General features: G+C 34.8%; 1 protein-coding gene across 2 annotated transcripts; it reads left to right on the top strand.

Moving 5' to 3' along the window:
- The first annotated feature begins 1274 nt into the window (after nucleotides 1–1274).
- TRMT10A (tRNA methyltransferase 10A) lies at nucleotides 1275–18237 on the top strand. Of its 2 annotated transcripts, none has more exons than XM_080796824.1 (8): nucleotides 1275–1381; nucleotides 7470–7675; nucleotides 8520–8682; nucleotides 9797–9868; nucleotides 10886–10960; nucleotides 13203–13352; nucleotides 15244–15349; nucleotides 16569–17768. In XM_080796824.1, exons 2-8 carry the CDS (start codon nucleotides 7491–7493, stop codon nucleotides 16835–16837), a joined length of 1020 nt encoding a protein of 339 aa, XP_080652950.1. In that variant the 5' UTR covers nucleotides 1275–1381; nucleotides 7470–7490; the 3' UTR covers nucleotides 16838–17768. The 2 variants fall into 2 exon arrangements, with proteins under 2 accessions (XP_080652950.1, XP_080652949.1); XM_080796823.1 differs by lacking the exon at nucleotides 1275–1381 and adding an exon at nucleotides 1614–1738 and having other exon boundaries at nucleotides 16569–18237.
- Nucleotides 18238–25997: the final 7760 nt, after the last annotated feature.

Raw genomic sequence — 25997 nt, 5'->3', positions numbered from 1 at the left:
CCATGACAATATGAAGGTTTTTATGGTAACTTAAAAAAATCCTGCTTTAAATATATCAGGATGCCAAATAGTAACACTGAAAAAATATATTATTACTCATAAACAGAATCCTGAGAGGCACTGAACAGCTGTTGAAAAACTTGGCATGTCATTATGCCAGCCTGAGTTTAATGACCTACATGTGAAGGGCTACATATCCAATTACTAATCCTCACTCCGCTACTCTTTGCCCTGATATAGAGGCAGCTGGAAAAGAGATGCCCTACTAACATCAGAAATGGATCCAGAGTTTGTTGTCAATGTTCAGTTAAGAGATCTTTTAGATTTAAGATGAGGAAGAAACAGGGAGTAACCCACAAAGATCTTATAGCTGACCTAGTTTTCCAAGTAAAATTTGAGGATTTAAAACAAGAATGCTTTCAGTTTTGTGATTAGAGAACTCAAATTTTGAATTTAATTTTCTATTCATTAAAGCCTTTAAACATGTTCAAGTATGTTTTCAAGTATCAAGAATAATTTACTTCATAATTCTTCCCGTACCAATAGGGCAGTCTTCTATTCATCCATTCAAATCTCATTCTTATCTTCAAATTCTGCAGTAATCACCTATATAGAAGAAGGCTAAAAGAAAAGCTAAAAACGACAGTCTACTAGATTATGTTTCAGTTCTCCCTCAAGCTGACTTGGTCTATATATAGCAAAAAGATCATATAAGGTCGCGTATTATGAACAATGAAACGTCACATGATGCTTTGCAAAACTGTAAGAAAATTAGTTCAAGGAATGAATGGAGAGCAAGACTTAGGGTATAATGAAGAAAAAAAATAAACATTCTAGATTTAAATGCATCTTATTGGGAATTTGACTCACTCTTCCAATTTGATTCTCCATTTGAATTGTGTGAAATCATGTGATACTGACAACCTTCTTCCGTATACATCATAGTTTAGGCGTAGCTATGCTTTCCTTCCATCTCCAGTAGAGAATTAAAGAACTCTCCATCACTGTTTCGCATTTAAAATTTATAAAAGTAGTTATGCCTTACACCCCTCCTCTTTCCCCATAGGAATATATAAATGAATACATGCCTGCAAGCATACACTTGCTTTGAGGTGCAAAAGCAGACATCATTGTAACTACCTCCCCTCCAAAAACCCTCACTCCAGACCCCGCCCAACATGAACTCCCTCCCCTTTCTGCAGGTCTAAATGTGGCTCAGTTTGATGACGTAAAGGCGTACGCGCCGTAGCCTCCTACGCATAGCAGCCGTCCCTGCCTCTGGGAGTTGAAGTTTCCTAAGGAAGATTCGTGAGCTCTATCAACACCATTACGAGAAGGCTCTGTGTTGGTGTTCTCAGTTCCCTGACAACTCCTCGGCTCCGTAAGTCTCTTGGCACTGCCTCTGGCGCCTGCCTACTCTCTGGTCTTCTTTGGGCGCAAAAGGGGCTCTTGGCGATGCCATTCTCGACTAGCAACACGGCTTCCGGGGGAGAGCGGAGTGGGATTGTAGAAATGGAGCCGCGACCCCGTTCCCGAAGGAAGTGATGTCAGATAGAGCGCGTCCCAGCGCCACGCAGCTCCCTGATTCGCTGGCTGTAGTTTAATCCCTCCTCGAGTGCGTCCGCCGATGGGTGCCCTGGAAGGGAGTGTTGGGCGAGGCTCTGCCCACCTGCTGTGGGAGTGCCTACGGTCGGCGTTTGTGTGGGGGTCGGGATCCGGTCCCTAGTGTATGAAGAGAGTGAGTTTCCAAATAATGAAGGGAGAGGGAATCTGGACCCCGAAAGGCTGGAAAACGAGTGTGGTTCTGCCACTTGGTGGCTAGAGACCGCGAGCTGTCGCTTTACCTCTTTAAATCCGCCTTACCTCGTTTCTCCCAGCGAGGGGCTGACGTAGCTGAACGCTCTGAAATGCTGAGAGCTCAAGGGAAAGTTGCTGCAGGTGCTGTTAGCCCCATGGTGGTGAGCCGAGGATGGTTTTTAAGAAGACAGGCGTTACTTGATTTCAGTGGACTATTTTAAGTGTTAAAATTCGGGATTTTTTCCTAGAAATATAAAGAGGATAGCAACATATGACTTTCTCCCTTTTTGTTTTGGTGGTTTTAATTCCTTCCCCTCTCCCTATGCCAGCCCAGCTAAATCATGCGCTTTCGATACTGCAGATCTGGCCGGCGCCTTTTAAGAAAGGTTTTCTTTCCCTCTCACTTTTCTTAAATGACCTGTCACTGTCAGGTCATTCAACTCCATTTTGCAGTTATTCCAACATTCGTTTGAGTCTTTCAGGAGGGGAGGTTGTCATAAGTTATGAAGACTGTTTATTTAGCCCAATCAAAATCCTCTTTTTTTTTTTTTTTACTTTTGACTGCTGTATGTCTGTGTTTCCTGCTGGAAGCTGTGCTGAGAACTGGAAATACAAGGAAGATTGAGATGACTTTTACTTACTTATTTATTTTACTTATTTATCTCACACCAAATGGCCTTAGTCACCTTTATTCAGTTCTCGGTGTTATCAGACCACCTGATAACCTCATTCTGTAACTAAGCGAAACAACTTTGTAAAAATTCTCTATTAAAGTAAACTAAATTTCACGCAGTTATTTCTATACAAAATATTCTTAAATATTTGTTGAACGTGGTTGAATAAATGAAAATATACTGTGTCACAGCATGGGAGGGAGGAACACAAAACTGCTATGGAGCTTATAAACTGTGGCACAAACTTTAAAAAGCAAGTATACCTAGTAAAAAATGCCACATTTTGCTTCAGCTCATTTGAACAAGCTAGTATATGGTGAAATGCTTATTGTATGGTATCGGAAGTGAGAGTTGATACTTTGTAGAGTGTGATGTAAGCTGCAATATATTGGGTCTCAAGCTAGCATCATTTTTATTTTGTGCCTCAATGTATCTAGCTTATCAAAGCTTAAAAAAATTCACTCGCTGCAATGTATTTTCTTAATTCAAAATAGCTTTTAAAATAATGAAAATGTCGGGGCGCCTGGGTGGCTCAGTGGGTTAAAGCCTCTGCCTTCAGCTCGGGTCATGATCCCAGGGTCCTGGGATCGAGCCCCGCATCGGGCTCTCTGCTCGGCGGGGAGCCTGCTTCCTCCTCTCTCTCTGCCTGCCTCTCTGCCTACTTGCGATCTCTGTCTGTCAAATAAATAAATAAAATCTTTAAAAAAAAAAAAAAATAATGAAAATGTCAACCAGCTCATGACCTTTAGGCCAAGTTAAATTTAATTTAGACTACTCAGGTAGGAAAGACAAAAGCTCCCCCTGGTGTACATGAGCTATGAAACATAGCTATATATTGCCTTTTTTTTTTTTTTTTTTAATTTTCACATTATAGAGCCAATCAACACTTGAAGTTTTTTTTTCTTTTCTTTTCTTTTTTTTTAAGATTTTAAACACTTGAAGTTTTTTAACAGAATAAAAAACTAGCAAAACACGATGCCACTGATGAACAGAAATGTTCTCTTTTGGAATATGAGTCATTGTTTTATGAAGGGAGCAATTTGTTTCCTGTGAATTTTAAATTTGTGTATTTAGCTTAGTGGAGCAGGTTTAACTTGTTTTCTCTACCTTGTACGGTTTTGCATACATGCATTGCTTTTATTTAATGGACTATATATAAAGGAAGTAAAATAAAAGTGATTCTGGGGATCACAATATATATTTTAGAATTTTCTTTCTTCTAATTTTTTCAGGCTTGCTGATTTTCCCCATCTGTTTCTTAAGTTGAATGCTTATTTATTTTCCAGCTTTTTAAAAACACTTTTTAATGAATGAACTCAAGGTTGTACATTGATCTCCAGTTTCCCTTTTTGCTTGTATCTCTCTCATCCTGCTATTGAGTCTTTCATGTCATTTTGTTTCTCTGAATTCTGAGATTGTCAGGATGTCTTCTAATTCATCAATTACCTCTTGGGCTCCAGGTAATCTGTAGTTTGTCTTATAGCTTGAAATTTTTATGTCTTTTTTTACTGGTTTCCAAATAGGCTCTTTTCCATTGATTCTTCTTTTGCTTATTTTATGCCTGATTTTGTGTCCCAATTTCCGGTTTTGTTTTTATCGTTCTATTGCTATGATCTCTGAAAGATTCAACCAAATTTATTTTAAAGTCTTTCACATTGTGCTATTATTTTCAATTTGTGAAGAGTGGATTTATCTCCTGATGATTGATTTTTCTGGGGTTTTCCCATCATTTCTGTCTTTGTGTAACTTTGCATAGTCCTCTTATAGAATTATCACTACCCACCCCTCAAAACCATCTTTCTATCTGCTGCTGAATTTGTGGTTGCTCCTATCCTGGCCCTGTTAAATGCTTCCTTCCACACACAGCTTGCAAAGGTGATTCAGATTTCTAATTCTATAGTGTTCTAAGTTCATGTGTCATCTCATCGTTTGGCTCCGGTTATAGCTGAGAACTAGACACGGCTTCCTTCAGGTTTCCCCAGGTAACCAGTGTGGTATAAGCCTTTAGTCTAAATTTCATCTGTTTTCAGGCTTTTTTTCATGGAAAAAGAAGCCCCACCCCCAACACTAGTTTAAGGTTCATCTTAAACTCTCTGCTAGGGGTGCCTGGGGCTCAGTTGATTAGACTCTTGATTTTGGCTCCTGTCATGATCTTAGCGGTTGTGAGATTAAGCCCTTGCTCAGTAGGGAACCTGCTTCTCTCTTTCTCCCTGACCCTCTCCCTGCCCGGCCCCCACCAGTGCATGTGTTCTCTCTCTCTCTCTTTCTCTCTCTCTCTCTACAATAAGTAAATAAATCTTTTAATAATAATTTTAAAAAGCGCTATTCTCTCTCCCATCCTCTTTAAAGCTAGGAGAACTCCCAGTTGCCTTTACATTGCAGACCCAGCAGGAAAACATCTATTTTAGTTCTTGGTTTTGAGAGAAGCTATAACCTTTTTTGCTTCCCCTTGGATTTTATCTACTGTTGTCACGTATTTCAAGATTGAGAGGCAGGATGCCTCAAAACATGAACTTGTGGCAACTATCTCTAGGAATAGTCTGTCCCATTTTTGTATTCAGTTGCATAGGAATTGAACTGGAGCTATTTTTTCTCCTCTTTCAGTGACACAGTGTTCTCAGAGCCCTCCAGCAGTAGGGGTGAAGCCACACAGCTCTTTTACATTCTTTGGAAACCCTCATTTTCTAAATAAGATTCTGGATTTCTGGGAGAGAGTAGAGTTGAATCTGGGTTTGAATCTTAGCTCCATCATTTCATTTGTCTATTCATTCAGCAAGTATTTAGAGGACTTTGTCCTAGATTTGTTCTAGATGCCTTGCTTCTTAGGAATTAATTAGTACTTTTGTAATTTGAGGCAAGTTATTTTATCTCACGGTGCCTTCTTTGTAAAGTAGGCATGATGCTCTCTACCTCATAGGGTTGTTTTAAGGATTAATTTAGATAATATTATTTAGCACAGTAAGAACAAGTGTTCATTATAACCACTTTCGTTACTTTTTAAAACTTTTGTAATATATTCACTCATTTGTTTATTCTGCAAGTATATAATAAGCATCTACTAACTGCCGGGCACTCTGTTAGTAATGTAATGTGGTGATAAATGTTAGGCAAAAGCAGACTCATCCATGCCCACAGGCAGTTTCCAGTATAAAATCAAATTTGGGTTGTCATTTCTAAGAGATATTTACCCCCAGACTAAGGGTACTGTTTGGTTAGTGGCATAAGGAAAACTTGTGATTCTTACTTGGATTATCAGATTATTATTTGTGACTTAGCAAAACGCCAGTGTTTTTGCTATAGCCCCTAAAACACACATCTTAAAATTCATCTTTCAGTCAAAGTCTGGTAAACTTTGTGTTTTCTTAGTTATCCCCATGTGTCCTGTTATAACATTACATTTTTAAAGAAAGCAATAAATAATAAATAATAATAAATAATAAATAAATAATAAATAATAAAACTGCTTAAATTAGGGACGCCTGGGTGGCTCAGTTGGTTAGGCCACTGCCTTCGGCTCGGGTCATGATCCCAGTGTCCTGGGATCGAGTCCCACATCGAGCTCCTTGCTTGGCAGGGAGCCTGCTTCTCTTGCTGCCTCTGCCTGCCTCTCTGCCTGCTTGTGTGTTCTCTCTCTCTCTGGCAAATAAATAAAATCTTAAAAAATCTTAAAAAAATTTTTAATAAAACTGCTTAAATTATCTTCTGCAAGGTTTTGTCCTTTCCATTATCTGAATTGTTGGGATTTTTCTCTTAGATTCTAGCTTCTCTGCACAGACTTGTTAACCATCTCTTTAAGAAGGAAGAATCATAAAGTTTTCTTTAATGCCAATAGAACATTTGCAAATCATGCTTAGTCTTTGCTAGGGATAAATAAAATTTTAAGTTGTAGTGCTAGTAATCTACTAAAGAGATAAGACATCTTAGTATTTTTAGCTCTTTCCTAATCTGAAAGTAAATTCAGTTCTGGACAATAGATATGAAGATGTGGGTGGTTAATCCAATTAAATATGTTTGAGATGGTCCTGCACCTCCCATGACTGATTATAAGATCAGCTTACATATGTTGTTTTATATCCATGACTGAGGTGGATATTTATAATTATGTATTTACAATGAAATATACTGAGAGGCAACCAAATTTGTTTTCTTCACTGTCCAAAATATATAAATCTATAGCATATCTTTTGTTAAAAATCATTTCTGAGTGTACACCCAGATAATGAAAATAACCTTTCCCTTGTACTGTAGCATTAATGACAACTAAAAAAAGGTTCTTCCCATCACTTTTTTTGAAGTATTTTTTCTTTCGTAAAGCAATATATTTTCATTATATAAAATACAGAAAATGCAAGAAAGTGGGTAAAAATTAAACATGATTATGTGTACATATTCTTTTTAAAACAAAGTTGGACATAATGTTTATATTGTTTTTGGTTTTTATTTTTTTCTACTTAGCATAACCATTTCCTTTTATCACTGAATAATTTTGGGAAACAGGATTTTTACTGGATGGTTAGTATTCCCAGCCCATGTTATAGATGAACTGTAATTTATTTACAGACCCCTCTTGCTGACATTCAAGTAATTTCTAATTTTTCATTGTTAAAAATTATATTCTGGTACATATACTCTTTTTCATTAATTTTGTGTTTATTTCTAATCCATTTATAGGATTTTATTCTAAGGAAATAAGTGACTGGGTCAAAGGGTATCATGACATTTTAAAGCTCTTGAAACACAGAGCTGCGTAACTTTCTGGAAAAATTGCCATGACTGCTAATAGTATATGCAAACACCCATTTCATCAAATGGTCTTTGCCAGTAAATGACATTTAATTGTCTAAATTTATATTTTTTTTCATTATTGATGGATTTAATTTTAATTACATCTTTTGGTCTTTTTTTTTTTTTTAACTTTTCGTGTGTGTGTGAGAGAGAGAGAGAGAAAGAGAGAAAGAGAGAGAGACTTACTGGTTCACATCAAAAGTTGCTTTTCAGTTTTTTCAGAGGCATCAAATAATGTCTTCTGAAATGTTGCCAGCATTTACTGAGTCTTCTAATGTTGAAAGAAAGCAAAGCATAAGTGAAGATCAAGAGAAGAGCCAGAAGCCAAGATTAGGTGAAGAGTTTGAACCAATATCTAAAAGACAAATGAAGAAGCTAATTAAACAGAAACAATGGGAAGAACAAAGAGAACTCCGCAAGTATGTTTCAAAATGTATATATATGCTGCACCATTCAGGAGTGCTGAACTTTGCATAGCCCTTTGACACATCAAAAGTAACTGTGAGAATTAAAATTGGAGCTATGTATGTTGTTAGCACTGTCAGTTGGCTGTTAAAACTGTATTTGTTTCCATCTTGGTAGATTTACACTACACTTTTTGTCACGCAGAGCCTATTGTGAGTAGCAGCACAGTTTCTGAAATAACTGACTTAGATAAGGGATATAGTTAGCATCTGTGTCCTAGATATAGAACAAAAATAACCACCTCAGAAAGATCAAATTTGGGCCTAACATTGATTTTGCTAGAAAACCATTGTAGGTTTTGGTGAGAGCAGTTCAGCTGAAGCTGTTATTATATAATGCCAACATTTATTGAGGGAAAATAAACTATAGTTGGTGTAGATTATAGGAAAAGTATGAAGTGTTTTTGAAAAAACACTTCATACTTTGCTTTATTCTATATTAATGTTGTTTGAAAATCATGTAGGAGAAGAATGATAAAAGTAAAAATTCATCCTTAAGTCCAAAATTCAGTATTTTACAAAGTCTTAGTATAGTGTAATACCAATGATAAATGAAATTAGGAGTAGTGAGGGTCTGTGTAGAAAGTATTTTATTGCTTTTCAAAATAATATTCTTTCTATCTAAAGCTTTTTGGTGGACGATATAAAATCGCTGACATTTGATCCACAGAAGTAGCAGTTTTATGTGGTTTAGGCTGCTCATTTAAAAAAATTATTGGCTTTTTTTGTCTATTTAGAAGAGTCTTGTAAATATCCGAATGTGTAAATAACAACAAAAAGTTTCAATTCCTAATTTTAGACAAAAGCGGAAGGAAAAACGCAAGAGAAAACAATTAGAGCGACAATGTCAACTGGAATCAAACGTAGATGGAAATGACAGAAAACGCATTCGAAGAGATGTTGTCCACAGTACACTCCGCCTTATCATTGACTGCAGTTTTGACAGCTTGATGGTATTAAAGGTATCATGAATCATTGTCAGAAAAATCCTGTAGGTAAAGTAGGTTGAGGGGCACTTGGGTGGCTCAGTCGGTTAAGTGTCTGCCATTGGCCCAGGTCATGATCCCAGGATCCTGGGGGGAGCCCAGAGCCTACTTCTTCCTCTCCCTCTGCCACTCCCCCTGCTTGTGCTCTCTCACTCTCTCTCTCAAATAAATAAATAGTCTTAAAAAAAAAAAAGGGTTGAATAATTCTTGCTTTAATAGGTAATATCACTTTAATATAAACTTATGTACTAAAGTGTATCTTAAATAAAGTTTTTCAAGATCATGCCCCCTAAGTTAAACTAGCTAATAAATTGCTCTTACTTATATGCATAGAAGAGAGAGACAGACACTGTAATTAGATTATAAGACTCAGTAACTGTATATTAATCATAAAGATCCAGAGTGTTTTTGTTATTTGTCGTAATCAGAAGAAGAAAGTAAGAAATGTGATTGGTTTAGTAGAATTATTTCTTATTTAGTAATTTGGAAAACTGGCTATCTGAACAATGTTAGCAAAGAAAACATGCTTTACTTACTTTCCAAACCGTTAGTAAGTTATGAAAATAGCAGTAGTACGGCTCTACGAGAGTTTTTCTTCTTTTATTGTCTTTTTTTATTTTTATTTTTTTAAAGATTTTATTTATTTATTTGACAGAGAGAAAGCACAAGTAGGCAGAGAGGCAGGCAGAGGGAGAGGGAGGAGCAGGCTTCTGGCTGAGCAGGGAGCCCGATGCGGGGCTTGATCCCAGGACCCTGGGATCATGACCTGAGCCAAAGGCAGACGCATAATGACTGAGCCAACCAGGTGCCCCCTTTTGTTGTCTTTTAAGAAGAGTAAATACTTTCATGAATTAGCATTTTAAGTGGATACAAAATTGAGTTATTGATCAGGGTATTGACTTGACTTATAGTAATTATTATGTCAGTATGTACAGAAGTTGAATGGAAAATGTCACAAAGGACCTGTATTTCCAGAGGAAAAAATGTACCTGTCTAGTCCCTCTCTTTTGCTTATTTTATTCTGCTAAGATTATGGAATGGCCATAGATGATTTTCAAAGTGCTGCTTTAAAAATCGCACTCTTTTATAGGACATTAAGAAACTTCATAAACAGATTCAGCGATGTTACGCCGAAAATCGGCGAGCACTGCATCCTGTGCAGGTATGTTTGGGGAATTTAAAACAGATACCAGATTCCTTTTATAACTTCCTATGGAAAAGGCATAGATAATCCCAGTTGCCTATACAAGAATCTTACAGATGCTTTTCCTTAAAGAACAAAACGCTATTTGAAAAATGTTCTAATTGGCTACAAAAATAAAGTATTTTCAACATTTTTTCCTATGTCAGTCTTAGTCACACGCTGCACAGTCATTGTGTTTTGTACCCACTGACCTCATTCCTGTGTAGTTGAACATCTTTGCTAAAGGATATATATGTATTTTCATAACAGTTTCTCAGCTCTCAACTCCTTTCCTCACAGAAAGTGAGGGAACTTCTCCCAGCTTGATGTGTGCCATCGTACCTGTTGGTTAGGTTTCTTCTACCTAAAGGATTTTGAGTCTGTGGCCATTTGGAGAGGTACTCCCGCTGTTAAGAGTAGATAGGGTCTTTTTTCTATTTGTTTGAATTCTAGGTGACCTAAAAATGAACACTGGCTCACTGATGTTAAGAACCAGAAATTCTTAATATATTTTTGGTTAGATATTTTTTTTTCTTTTTATCAAGTAATAGTATTTTTATATTTTTACATTTTATATTCTTCTCACCCTTGATTAGACTTGGAATAGGTGTCAGGGTTTAGAATCAAAGGAAAATTATGAAGACTTTGGACTGGTAAAAAACAGTGGTGGCAAAAGAAATTGAGTGAAAACTTGACATAAATGTAGGGAGTTTGTAGAGAAGCGATTATTAAGGGAGAGTCAGATTGTAGCTGCTTGTAAAATGGGGGAAAAATGTGGATGGAATACTCAAGGTAGTGGGTTATGAGATACACCAAACATGTCACTTTTATCACACATTTATTCTTGTATGTTTTAAAGCATGTCACAAATTTTTTTTTCTAAAATGTCTATATTTTATGGTTCATTGATGATCAGATGATTTTAGAAGAAAAATAAAATACTGGACTCCAATAGTTACTTGCTCTTTCTTTCTGTGTCCACCAATCTCTTATCAGTTTTACTTGACAAGCCATGGAGGCCAATTGAAAAAGAACATGGATGAAAATGACAAAGGATGGGTCAACTGGAAGGTAATTAAAATAGATGAACTCTCACATAATTCCAAATGTTTTTATGCTTAAATTTTTTGCTTAAATTCTATATAATGCCAATAAATACAGGAGTTGACAGCCTCTAAACCCTGTATATCGCTATACCTAAGTTTAATGTTACTAACGGTAGAAGCTAAAGAAACTGAAATGCCTATTCACATGTTCTCATTAAGTCTCACTTATTTTGCCACCAACTTTATCTTTTTATTTTTTTATTTCTTTTTTAATTAAATTCTAGTTAGGTAACATATATGGTAAAATTGGTTTCAGGTGTAGAATTTAGTGATTCATCACTTACATATAACACCCAGTACTCCTCACAACAAGTGCAGTCCTTAATTCCCATCACCCATCTGGCCCATTCCCTGCCCACCCCCACCTCCAGCAACCCTCACTTTGTTCTTTACTGCCAACTTTAAAACAATTTTTTAAAACAGGAAAAATTTTAATTTGTCTAATCTCTACCTAGCAAACTGGTAATACATTACCAGAGTGAAATCTCTTTAAAACTTGGAAATGTACTTATATTCTGTTTCTACTAAAACTGTGCCATCCCATATAGTGACCACTATCCACCTGTGGATATTGAACTCTTGAAATGGGACTGGTCTGAATGGAGAAATGGAAATGTGCTATAAATGTGAAATATACATTGGATTTGAAAGATAGTACAGAAAAAAAAAAAAAGGAGAGAATGTACAATACCTGCTAGAAATTTTTTAAAAAATTTATTGTATGTTGAAATGATAACATATTGGGTATAATGTGTTGGGAACTATGTATTAAAAGTAATTTCACCAATTTTTGCTTTTTTGAATGTGTCTACTGAAAGATTTAAAATTACATATGGCTCACATTTTGTTTTTTCTATTGGACTAAACTGTTCTCATTTGCAAAGATGACGAATAGATTGACTTTAGTACTAATCCCTAAGGAACCTTGCCCTATTCAGAGAAGTACTGGGTTGTCCTATTTTTTTTTTTTTTTTCTGTCTCAGAGCCAGTTTTTACGTGATAAACTTTCCCTCTCACACTCACTGATCCCATAATACTGCTTTTTTTTTTTTTGGAGAGGTGGGTGGTGGAGGAAGAGAGAGGATCCTAAACTAGGACATGGGGCTTGATCTCATGACCTTGAGATCATGACCTGAGGTGAAATCAAGAGACACCTAAACGACTGAGCCACCCAGGCACCCCTGAATTTATTTTAATAATAGCCGATGGTGTGAAACATTTTCTTCAAAAGCTTTCCTAGTTTTAAAGTACAATATATTTACCAAGTTTTATACCCATGACTATTTTCCTAAGAAATAATGTAATTAGTATAGGCATACTTTCAGTTATTTTCTGGCTTGTTAAGTTTATTATTTATACCACCAGTTTTCCAGAGACTCACAAGTTAACTGGTCTTTACTCAGGGCCCTCTAGGGCCCCCTATTAAGCATGGCCATCAAATTAATAATACCATTTTCCAGAAAAGTGGCTATTTATTACCTATTAGGTTATACATTTAAGGTGAAAAATCTCCTTTATTTTTTATTTCTTTAAAAATTACTAAGTAAATACCATCTGAGTCTGGTGATGCATCGTCTCTTATTCTATCAATGTAGTTTGCAAAATTTTGACTGCTGACTGTTGTTCAGCCTTGTACCTCTGACCTGACAATTTTGGTGAAGATTTCAAATGTGATCTTTGTAGAAACAGATGTGTAGAATTTATTAAATCTATAATCCTTTTGTGATGATACAGGCAGATGGATAGGAAGGATTGGAAGAGGCATTCTTTGGTTAGAGAGAAGTTTGAGCAGATTGTGGCCAAAAAAATGCATTTGTTTTGTTGGAACAGAGCCAAAGTTAGAAAGCTACATTAGTGCTATATTCATGAAAGAGTTACTAAGTAAAAGGGTTTAAGTTTCATCCTACAGGTAAAGATAAATCATTGAAAGTAGGGTTTTTAGAAAGAGAGTCTGCCATTGTTGTTTAGAAGTAAACTGGAGGGATCTGGGGCTAGAGACAGGGAAATAGCAATAGGAGGCTACTTAAATAATTGGGGTGTGAGGTGATGAGGAATTGGAAGTAATAAGTTCTCAATAATTGTAAAATATTGTTTCATACTTCCTTTCATATGCTGTTGGGTGGCTTTGCTTAAGGAAAAGAAAATAATCCTTTTTAGCCAATTTTTGTAAATCTTATTAATAACATCTTTCTACTTATGTCTTAAAGGATATCCACATCAAAGCAGAGCATTATAGTGAATTCATAAAGAAAGAAGACCTAATTTATCTAACATCAGACTCACCTAATGTACTGAAGGAATTAGATGAATCAAAGGCTTATGTGATTGGAGGGTTAGTAGATCACAACCATCACAAGGTACTATTAAGTTTTTATTTTTACTTTTGCTCATACTTTAAAATAGATATACCAGTTTTCTTGATAGTATCAATAATACTGATAGCTGATCATTATTGAATGCCTACTATAATCCAGTCACCTTTCTAGCTAAGAAGGCATTTCACATATATTACTAGTTTGCTTAATCCTCCCTACAACACAGTGAGGTTAGTGTTGTTATTATCTATATTTTACAGATGAGGAACTGGAGGCACAGAGAAACTAAGTCTAAACTCAATAGTAGTAGGTGATAAAGCAGGTATTTGACACCAGCAGATTGTTCCAGAGTCCACATGCTTAAATGATATGCTGTATTGATAGTAGATGCTGCTGATGGTAAAATTTATACCAATTTATACCAAAATTAATGCCAAATGGTAAATTTATATGAGTTTTTAAATACGTAATTTTCATGGGGTGTGTTTCCTTTTCTCTTGTATTTTGTACTTTTGTCTCTTCCCACCACCTCCTTACCCTCATTTGAATGAAAAATTACAGAAATTTACTTTCTAAAAGAAAACATTATTTTGTACTTGGCCAGCTACTTTGCAGTATGCTAAATTCAACCCAACTCAAGAAAACCATGTTTACCAGTTGTCTAAGGAAATACTATCAGAATAATATGAAATAATTCATTATTCTTGTATAACATCACTCTGAGGTAGAACTGTCTGTAACGTTGGGATAGTTTATATCATCTTGTCCATCATGATAGCCATGTGCTGTTGAGCACATGTAATGTACATAGTTTGATTGAGAAACTAATCAATTTAAACTTAAACAGTCACAATTGTGGCCGTAACTGCAGAGTGCAGCTCTGTAGTATCACAGGAAATTTTTATCAGAATGATCTTTAGCTTCTTAAAATTTTTTTCTTAGTGGAAAAATTTTGTTGTGTAGAATCAAATTTTTTTCTCTAATGTTGTATGTTTTTCTGAACTACATTAAGTTTGTTTTCAAAAGCACCTGTCTCAGTCTATTATTTGTCCCTAAAATTTGCAAACTACTGGTTAAGAAATTTAGCTCTTCTTTCTCCTGTACTTTGTCTTTTGGCTACTTCAGTTCTGTTTAGAACAGGCTTTAAGAATTTTAATTTTGAGGGGCGCCTGGGTGGCTCAGTGGGTTAAAGCCTCTGCCTTCAGCTCAGGACATGATCCCAGGGTCCTGGGATCGAGCCCCACATCGGGCTCTCTGCTCAGCAGGGAGCCTGCTTCCTCCTCTCTCTCTCTGCCTGCCTCTGCCTACTTGTGATCTCTCTCTGTCAAATAAATAAATAAAATCTTTACAAAAAAAAAAAAGAATTTTAATTTTGAGGAGAAAATTTATATTTAACAATCTTTTAATTGGTAGGGAAAATAAAATTTATAGGCAATTTAAAATTTTTTTCAAATCAGGTTTTCATTTACTTTGTCTTTGCCATTTGTGCCTCTTACTGTTACGTAATTGAAACATAGTTTTATCTTTATATGTTTTTACATTCATGGGAAGAGTGATGATGCTTCTCTAGGAATTCAGTTTGAGTATTTTAAACTGAGAGGAAGGCAGTGTGGAATGGTGAAGAGCTATCTGAGTCAAAAGGCATGAGCCAGATTTTTCTTGTGGATCTTCCAACTGAGGAGCTTTGTGTTGGGGTAGGAAACACTAAATTAGTCTTTGGTTTCCTCATTTGTAAAGCTGTTAAAGCAAATGCCCTAAACATTCTGACGATACTTTTTGTCGAAAGAATGCTTCCAGATTAGCAATTACACACACAAACACACACACTTCGTCAGATAATGTTTTCTGAACTAAAGTTGTTTCTTATTCTGTTGTAGACTTTAAGTTAAAATAATCTAATGTTCTAGTCCAAGTTATAGTATCTTTGTTTTAGGGACTCACATATAAACAAGCATCAGATCATGGAATTGATCATGCACAGCTCCCCCTTGGAAATTTTGTGAAGATGAATAGTAGGAAAGTTTTGGCAATTAATCATGGTAAGCTATAAGCAGATTATGAAAATATGCTTGAGTGAACAGTGTGAAGAATAACATTACCTTTGGACAAGTAGAAAATATACATCTTGCTGGAGACAAAATTATAAAATGTAATTATTTATAATTTGTTTGAATATAGAAATAATACATGCATATTTTAGAAAAAAATAGAAATGTAGAAAAATAAGCTATAATTCCACTACCCAGAGTTACTTGGTATTAACTTCTTGGGTGTGTCCTTCCAGTTCTTTTCCTATGCATATATAATATTATTTGTTACATAATTGGATTTTTACTCTGTTGCATAAAATATTATAAATTTGGGTGTTTTCTCCCATTTATAATTTTATTTTCTGTCATTGAATCATTATTAATGGCTACATAATATTCCATCATCTGAATATACAGCAGTGTAACTGTTGATTTTTTTTTTTCTTTTTTACTTTTGTAAATAACATTGTAGTAGATACTCTTAGACCTGAATTTTGCCTGGAGTTTTGCTAAGATTTTTTTTTTTTTTTAGTAGAGATTTTTGTTAGTATACAACTATTTATTGGGCTCTTTTTATGTGCTAAATTAAACACTTTCTCTACAGCACACTCTAGGGAATTACAGAAATGAATTTATTGATTCAAGGAATGAACTTCTTCTAAGACCTTTGATAGATAGTGGAAATTACTTTTTCATGAAGAAATTCAAATTAAGCCCTTCAGCAATATATTAAAGTGAGAGTACTTTACAGACAGTATTTATATTCTTTATCTCTAATGTAAAAAAAGGGGGGGGGGCAAGATACTCCCCAGAGTGAGTGACTCTCTATAGGAAAGACAGAAGAAATTTAGATTAATGCTAACTGTTTTTTTTTGTTTGTTCCTAGTTTTATGTTAGCATATAAAGGATATAGAAGTGAAAGGGATAAGAAGAATAAGAAGGAAATGAAAATGGTCCCCTGCCTATTGGTTATAATTGACAAAAGATAGTGGTAGATCTTTGAGTGCTCAAGAACTGAATTGAGGAAAAACTAGAGATGAGGTAACAGGCCTAGTGGGCCTTGGGGCAGATTGGCTCTTACAATGCATAGGAGAAGGAAGAGATACAAACAAAGTAGTTACTAGGACATCTTAGCACTCTTAATACAAAGGCAGTGTATTTTAAAATACAGAATGCAACATTGTGATGAACCTGGCTAAGAAATGTATGGATTTTGTCTTTGTTGCAGTGTTTGAGATTATTCTGGAATATCTGGAAACCAAAGACTGGCAAGAAGCATTTTTTACTATCTTACCCCAACGGAAAGGAGCTGTTCCCACAGACAAAACCTGTGAAAGTTCTTCTCATGACAAGACATCTGTCAGGGTGGAAGATGGATTGGACAGTGATTCTAGTGAGGAAGAAAATAACAGAAATGAACTAGAATCACCACATGAGGAAGAAAAGCAAGATAAAGAAAATAGTAATGAATCTACAGTGAACTCTATGCCACACTAATGTCATCTGTTGTTTTTTGTTTTGTTTTTTTGGTTGTTGGTTTTTTAAGTTTAAGGAAAGCCAGAGAAAATGAGGTGCTTCATAGAATATTCTAATTGGGAGAAAATTTTATTTCCTCTTATTTCTATTGTCAATTTTTAAAACTTTTTTTAGAGCTAATTGATAAAAAGCCCTTATAAGAAAGTGTTTTTTGGTTTTACATAAAATTTGAATGTATAATTTTTAAAATAGTTTTCTAAGTCTCAACAGTTTCTCGAGAATTTTACTTTATTGGTAAACCTTCATTCTCTCTTATTTACTAGATTATATTTTTTAGAATGTGCCTTCTGACCTTTCAGTTTTATTTTTTTATGTTTATATCAAGTGTCTTTCTGATTTTTGCCTACTTAGTTGTGGAGGTAGATATTCATAAATCTCCTGTAAGTCTAATGAAATGTTCTGTCTGGGAGGTTACCTCCTATTTGCAGCTTTTTTATTCAACTTAGTTACTTCAAAAGAATGCAGTTATCTTAGGAAGAAGTATTAGATTGATAAACTCAACAATTTATTTCTTTTGGACTGTGGAGCCCATCTCTGTTCCTCCTCTGTGATGCCTTTTTGTGGTTCTAATCATCGAAGAGTGAAGAATCTCTTTAATGTACTTTCCTAAGTTCAATAATGGTAGTAACTTATTTCAATTACCAAATGTAATTCTTCAGACTAGATTATTTTAGAAGGCCATTGAGTATCAATTTTGTCTTAAATTTAAAAGGAAACAGCTCTTAGCTGTCCTTTCCTTCTGTATGTACTTCTATTAAAATATTTCTTGGTTCTTTAAGTGAACAAAGTTAACTTTATATGTGCATCTGTCTACTAGCATATAATATGCAAGCTAATATAACTGTATGTTCCTATAAATAGGCATGTATGAAAAATATATAATTTTATATATATATATCTGTCCACAATCATGTATGATTCTCAGTTAATGATAACAGAACTGAGTTGCCAAATATCTGTATAATTGCCTCAGTGACTGTGTTGAACAATACTAAGAACTTGAATTTCACAAAGTGCAAAAATCCATAGCTAAACATTTGTATGAGGACATTGGCAAGGTGGGCTGAAAGGAGATGTTTTTATTTTCTCCTGGTAAATGTAGAGCAGATATGTTTAAAATAGTGATTATCCTTTGTCATAGCTAAAGCAAGATTTCAGAAGCCTTCACTGAGTTTGGATAAATTTTCTGTTCTTTTTACTCATTGGCATCTCTAATTATGTACACATTTGGTAGAAACTCATTAGATATAGTATTGATTTCACGGTCTCTTAATTTTTGTTGCTTTATTCCTAGTAATATAGTTATCCATTTAAAATAAGGTCTGTGAGCAAGGTATATAAATAAAAGTCCCTACCATTCTAGAAGAGCAAAGCATATGTCTTAAGTTGTATTTCTCAAAGGTTCAGGTTTTCCTAAGTATGGTTTAGTAGCATGAAATCCAGTTGATCCTTGAAAAGGGGGAGGATGAGGGGCAGCGACCCCCTCACACAGTTGAAAATCTATGTATAACTTTGTCTCAAAACTTAATAGCCTACCATTGACCCAAGATCTTACTGATAACACAGTAAGTGTATTAACACATATTTTTATGTTATATGTATTATATACTGTATTCTGAAAATAAACTAGAGAAAATGTTAAGAAAATCATAAGGAAAAATACATTTACAATACTGTACTGTATAGAAAAAACTCACATATAAGTGGACCCATGCATTTCAAACCTGTGTTGTTCAGGGGTCAACTGTATTATGCCTTTTACTTAAATTATTTGATATGGAATGAGGCACAAGTTAATTTTGAAAGGAGGGGCAAAATCATTACAGGCACTGTGCAGTTTGTCACTAATTATGAAAGCCCTGTATTATTTCCTAGCGCTGCCATAACAAATTACCACTGGGTGGCTTAAAACAACAGAAATTTTTTTCCCTTACAGTTCTGGAGGCTAAAACTCAGAATCAAGATGGATCATGTACCCTCTGAAGGCTAAAGGGAAAAAAGTCCTTCCTAGCCTCTTCTTGGTTTTTGGTGGTCCCAGCAATCCTTGCTCTTCCTTGGCTTACAGCTGCATCACTCCAGTATCTGCTTTGTCATCAAATGGCTTCTGCCCCCAGTCTTCCTTGCCTGTGTCTGTGTCCCTCTTATAAGCATAGCAATCATTGGATCAGTGTCCAACATAATCCAGTATGACCTCATCTTAACCTGATTACATTTGCAAAGATCCTATTTCCAAATAAGGTCACATTTAAAAGGTACAAGATATTAGGATTTGAACGTATATTTGAGTAGGTACAATTCTATCCATACAAGTTTATATCTTAGGCTGTTGATGACAAGGAGACACAACCTTCGCCTCAGGGGAAGATTACAATTAGAAATAAGTAATTGCTGAGGTATTTAAAAATCTTTTTTAAATAATGGTAATTTCTTATTTTAATGTATTACTTTTAACATTGTTTTGGCTTATTGAGGTGCCTTATTTAAGACTTCATTCACAGTGAATTCTCCTGTACTGGGACATAATAAAGGTAAGGAATTCAGTTAGTATTTAAATAAATGCATCAAAAGGAAATATGTCTCCTGAAATAATAAAATTTTCTCTCACTTCATCTTCAAAAACCTGTTAATAAATCAAGCTCGTTCATAAAGGAAGGAGCATTCTTCGGATTGATTCCCCAGAAATCAGTGTGTTGCCATCTGGGAGCATTTGAAAATACTTGAGATTGGAAAGGAAAACAAACAAAAGGCAAGCAATTCTAAAAGAATGTTAAGGTGAATGAACAATTATGAAACCCATCAATTATTCCAATTAAAAAGTAAAGTGATAGACCATTTTATAGATGGAGAGAGTCACAGATGATATAGGTAAAAGGCAAGAATTGTCCATAGAGCACTGAGAACACATACAGACAACAGTTGTAAGAAGAAAATTTTAAAAAGGGAAAAAAATGACAGAGATTAGAATTAGACAGCAGTGGCGTATGGTGCTCATTAAACTTTGACCTCAATTGGCAGAGAGATGCTTATGTGTGTTTCTAGCTCCTAGTCAGGCACATAGAGTAGTCGCTTCATAAATGTAAAGGAGAGAAGCAGTGTCACAATGAAGAGACAACAGAGTTAGTGGGAAGAATATGCTTAAATTTTGGCACAGCCACCTTTTGGTTATGACTCTGGGGAACTTAATGAACTTCTGTCAGTCTTTGTGTCCTCACTTGTGAAATAGGAATGTTACCCATTTATCCTGTCTCTTAGGGTTGAGCAATCAATTGATTTGAAACTGAGCAGCTAACTTCACAATACTTTCTCATTAACATTTCTTCATATCTTACCTTGTTTCCCTTGTTTCACATTGTTTGACATTATATGCCCCCCACCAAATGAATAAACCATATATAAGCCTTTGTTTCAGACTGCTTTCTGAGGAACCCAGACGTAGAGAAGTTTTTAAAATGTGAACTTTCTAAATTACCAGAATGAGCACTCATGAAACAAAATATGGATATCATGGATCATTTAGTGAATTATTTTAAAAGACACTGAAAATAGAATGCTAATATAAAACACAATAACCTCACAAAACCAAATCTCTCCTATGAGCAAGTATAAATGTTGAAAATCACCAGTGTTGAATTAAAAAGAATAAAGAAGGGCATATTGGGCTAATAAAAAGAAGTCACAAGTTTAACATTAGGTAAAGATCAACACATTATAATAAAAAAAGGAACAGAAGGGCAGGTTGTAATGTTCAAGAATGCAATCCTTATGGGTGCTTGGATGGCTCAGTTGGTTAAGTGTCTGCTTTTGGCTCAGGTCATTATCTCAGGGTCCTGCTCATTGGAGAGCCTACTTCTCCCTCTCCCTCTATCCTCCGCCCCCCACCCTTTCACTGTGCATGCACGGGTGCATGCTCTCTCTCAAATAAAATCTTTAAAGTCTTTCAAAAAAATAAAAAGAATGAAATCCTTAGTTAAGATTTGACAGTTGTGAACATCTATGCACAAAGCTTAGCATTCAAATTCACTGAGGAGAAACTTCGGGATTACATGAAATACTAAGAAATGCATTAGTATAAGGAGACTTTAACACATGCTTCACAACCTATGATAGCTGAAATGGACAAAAGATAAATATATGGGAGATGTAAATGTTATAATTAATAATTGATATATATCAAGTTCTCTAAGCTGAAAGTAGTTTCCAGTGCCCATGTAATGTTCATTAAAGTATCTATATATTTGGCCACAAAAGAAAATAAGTTCCAAACATAAGAAATAGGCAGCTTCTCTGATAATATATTAAAGTAGGAAATAAACTTGTGAATGGGAGGAGTGCCTTACTACCTAGAACTTTTTTCAGTAAAAAATTTTGTAAAAATTAGTGTTAGAGGTAAAGTTGGTCACGACTTCATTATAAAATTCTAGACTGTTCGCACATCATGTCAAATATATGAATCAAAATGGACAAAATTACAAACACCACAGAAATACAAAATGTACCCTAATGGTTGGAAATTTTTATTACACATCTTTCTAATTGATAAATCAAAGACAAAGAAAAGTTAGTATATATAAAATTTGAACAGTACAAATATCACATTTGTTCTAATGGATAGGTCTGTAACTTTGCATACAAAAATTTTTAACTTCTCATTCAAGTCATATGAGGCATTTATAAAATTGACCATATGCTAAACCTCAAAACTACCCTCAAGAAAATAAAAGGATTGGTCATTTTTATAGATCACATTATCTTTCCACAATGCAATTAAATCATTTAAAAATATAACAAGATTGAAAAACAGTCTATATTTGGGAATTTAAAAAAAACAACAACTCTTCTAAACAACTTGGTCACAGAAGAAAGTAAAAATTAGAATATATTTCAAAGTAAATTTAATGAAACCATGAATTAAAACTTGTGGAATGTAGCTAAAGGAAAATGTATAGCCTAACTTGCTTAAGTTAGAGAAAGACAGACTATCTTTATTGAGCTATGCATTTAACAAGTTAAAAGAAGGACTGTAGAATAAAAAACAGTTAAAAAGGGAAATAATAAAGATAGCAATAATAATTAAACATCATAAAGAGGCTCAAGGAAAAAATTGACTCTTTGAAAAGACTAATAGACTAACATCTGGCAAATTAAAAAAAAAAACATTTTAAGGGGGAGGGAGAGAGAGAAGACACATAAATATGGAAATTAATAATGGAGATATTAGAAACATAAATATTATAAAATACTTCATGTTAATACATTTGAAAGTTTATATGAAATAACTAAGTTATAAATTAAAATTACCAACATAACCTTAAAAAATTAAAACTCCAAGAATTTTTTAACTCAAAAGTAAACTGGTGTAGTGTTTTAAAATCTAGGCCCATATGTTTTCTGGGCATATCTGTGAAACATACCAAATGTAAGTCAGCTTACACAGACTCTTTGTAGATAATGAGGGTACACTCATTTTATGACACTTATTAACTGTGCTGTTGAAGTCTTATATATTTTCCCACATATATATAACTTTAATTATGGTAAAACACAATATTAAATTTACCATCTTAACCACTTTTAAGTGTACAGTTTAGTAGTGTTAAGTATATTCACATTGTTGTGCAACAGATCTATAGAACTTACTCATCATGAAGCACTGAATTCTATGTCGACTAAATACCAATTCCACCTCCCCTATCCCACCTGCCCTTGGTAACCACCTTTCTATTTTGCTTGAAATTTTGACTACTTCAGATACTTCAAATGGTGGAATCACACAATATTTTGTCCTTTTGTGACTAAAGTCATTTTGCTTGCCATAATGTCCTCAAGGTTCATCTATGTTGTAGCAAATGACAGGATCTCCTTTTTAAAGCTGCATAATATTCCACTGTATGTATATACTGTATTTTCTTTATCCATTCATCTGCTTCCACCGCTTGGCTATTCTAAATAATGCTATGAATGTGGTATGAAAATATCTCTTTGAGATCCTGCTCTCAATTCTTTTCCATATGTAGACTGAAGTGGGATTGCTGGATCATATGGTAATTCTATTTTAGTTTTTTGAGTAGTCTCTAGTGTTTTTTTCATAATGGCTGTACTATTTTACATTCCCACCAACAATGCATAAGGGTCCAACTTATCCACGTCCGACCCATATTTATTTCTATTCTCTTGATAGTGGCTCTGACGGCTGTGAGGTGATATCTCATTACAGATTTGATTACATTTCCCTAATGATTAATGATGTTGAGCATCTTTTCATGTGCTTCAAGGCAACTGGCATATCTTCTTTAGAGAAATGTTTATTCAAGTCCCTTGCCCATTTCAAATAGCAATGTCTTCTGTCATTGAGTTCTAGAAGTTCCTTATATATTTTAGGTATTAGCCCCTTACCAAATATATGATTTGCAAGTATTTTCCCCATTGCATAGGTTGTCTTTTCATTATATTGTTTCTTTTGACACAAAGTTTTAGAGCTTAATGGAGTCACATTTGTCTGTTTTTTTATTTTGTTGCTTGTGTTTTTGGTGTTATATCCAAGAAATCATTGCCCAATCCAATGTTCTTAAGGTTTTATGCTCTATTTTCTTCTAAGAGTTTAAGTTTCAGGACTTACATTTATGTCTTTAATCAAATTTGTATTAATTATGTATATGGCATATGGTAACTTCATTCTTTTGCATGTGGAATCCTATTTTCCTAACACTATTTGTTGAAAACAGTCCTTTCCCCACTGTGTAGTCTTAACACCTGTGTTGGGAATCATTTGGCCATAAATGCAAGGGTTTATTTCTGAGCTCTCTATTCTGTTCCCTTGGCCTACATTTCTGTCTTTATGCCAATACCACAATATCTTAATTACTGTTGCTTTATAGTATGTTTTGAAATCAGTGAGTGTGAGGCTTACAAGTTTGTTTGTTTTTTTTTTCAAGATGTTTTTGGTTATTTGGGGTCCCTTGAGATTTCATATGACTTTTAGGATTTTTTTTTCTATTTCTACAAGAATTGTCATTGAGATTTTGATAAGGATTGCACTGAATCTATAGATCTTTTTGGCTAGTGTTGACATTTTAGCAATATTTTTTTCAATCCGTAAGTATAGGATGTCTTTCCATTTATTTGTTTCTTTGATTTCTGTTAGCAGTGTTTTGTGGTTTTTAGTGTAAAAGTCTTTTACCTCCTTGGTTAAGTGTATCCCTAAGTATTTTATCCTTTATGGTGCTATAGTAAATGGGATTTTTTCTTAATTTCCTTTTTGAACCAATCATTGTTATTGTTTAGGAATGCAACTGATTTTTATATCATCAATTTCACTGAATTTGTTTATTAATTCTAACAGGCTTGTGGTGTGTGTGTGTGTGTGTGTGTGTGTGTGCATATAATCTTCAGAGTTTTCTTCAAATAATAGCATGTCATATGCAAACAGATCATTTTAATTTGCTTTTTTCCCAATTTTTTTGCCTTTTATTTCATGTTCTTGTCTGATCACTCTGTCTGGAATTCTGTTCTGGTACAATATTGACTAGAGTATAGTGACAGTGAGCATCCTTGCCTTGTTCCTGATCATAGAGCAAAATCTTTCAGTGGTCCCCCCTATCAAATATGGGGTTAGCTGTGAGCTTTTAATATATGGCCTTTATTATGTTGAAGTGGTTTCTATCTATTCCTGGTTTGTTGAGTATTTTAATTATGAAGGCTATTGAGTTTTGTCATCTTAAAAACTTATGCAAATACATGAGAATGAATGAATATAACTGTAGTAATCCAACTCAAGACATTGGAATACTAATGAATCTAAAGAAACTAAAATAAATAATGAAAGGAGATATTAATGAAATAAAGTATAGGAACATTGTGGAAAATAGCACTAATATCCATCTGATTTTGTTGAAAGTAATAATAAAATATAAAAGCCATTAGCTAGCTGAGTCAAAAAAATTAAAATACATAAAAATGAGATTGCAGAGTAAATATAGCAAGGAATTTAGAATTATAGTAAATCTGTCTCAACTCTAGAAAGATAAGTTTGGAAACATGGATGAAAGGCTTAATTTTCTCAGAAAATCAAATCAAAATTTCCAAACTCAGTCCTCCAAAAATACTGAAAATATAAACAGGGCAGTTACAATAGGAGGCATAAAATTTTCAAAGGGCTAAACACCAAACCTACATGTTCTGGGTAGTTTTCAAGGAAAAGGAATGTGCAGTACCATTGTAAACTCTCTGTAACAGAAAAAAAAAAAAGACAAAAGCTTTGACATTAATTTTATGAAATGAGCCTGGTTTTGATACACATCAGTAGTGCCTAGCTGTTAAGCACATAGGTTCCAGCCACACTTTGAGTCAGCCACCAAACCTTTGTGTCAGAGAGAATTAACCATCCACCAGAATTCATTTTCCTCTCCATAGAATATAGTTGTAATTGGAATATGATTCCCACTTAAGAATTTTATCAACTCCCTTTCAGCTAGACCATTTTTCAACCATGGAATGTGACTAGAAGTGATGTTTGCCATTTCAAAGCCAAGATTTTAAGTAGATGTACCCTCCTCGTGGAAGGCAGAATAATGTCCTGTCAAGATCCTAATCCCTGGAAACCTGTGAGGACACAGTGAGGGGAAATCAAATTGCTAATCATTCGCCCTTAAGATGATCTTGATTAAGCTGGATATCAGGCAGGCCCAGTGCAATCATAGGGTCCATAACAGTGGAAGAAGAGGGCAGAAGAGTCAGTGTCGGAGGGAATGTTGCTGAAAGACTCCACTGGCCATTGTTCAGTCTAAAGATAGAAGGGAGCCATGAGTCAAGGAGTGTGGGTAACTTCTACAAGTTGCAACAAGCAAAGAAACAGATTTTCACTTAAAGCCTCCAAAAGGAATAGACCCCTGCCAACACCTTGATTTTAGCCCAATGAGACCCATTTCAGGCCCCCGCCCCAGATATTGAATTTGTGTTGATTTAAGCCACTAAGTGTGTGGTAATTTATGACAGCAGTCAGAGGAGGTCAAGACTTTCCACCACTTCCCTTTCCCTCTCTTTTGCCAGCAGGATGCAGTTGATAGTGATACCCTGGGTGATGGTTAAGTCACAAGATAGAAGGATCCTGGGTCCCTGAATCACC

The sequence above is a fragment of the Martes martes genome (assembly GCF_963455335.1).
Source record: "Martes martes genome assembly, chromosome: 2".
NCBI classification, from domain to species: Eukaryota; Metazoa; Chordata; class Mammalia; order Carnivora; family Mustelidae; genus Martes; species Martes martes.
Note: the sequence above shows the minus strand (reverse complement) of the source record. Positions and strands in the feature narration are given on the sequence as shown.

Excerpts from the sequence above, each read along its gene's own strand:
- TRMT10A (XM_080796823.1), top strand. Across the intron at positions 9,869-10,885 it reads GAGCACTGCATCCTGTGCAG|TTTTACTTGACAAGCCATGG; the intron begins GTATGTTTGGGG and ends ATCTCTTATCAG. Across the intron at positions 15,350-16,568 it reads AGTTTTGGCAATTAATCATG|TGTTTGAGATTATTCTGGAA; the intron begins GTAAGCTATAAG and ends TCTTTGTTGCAG.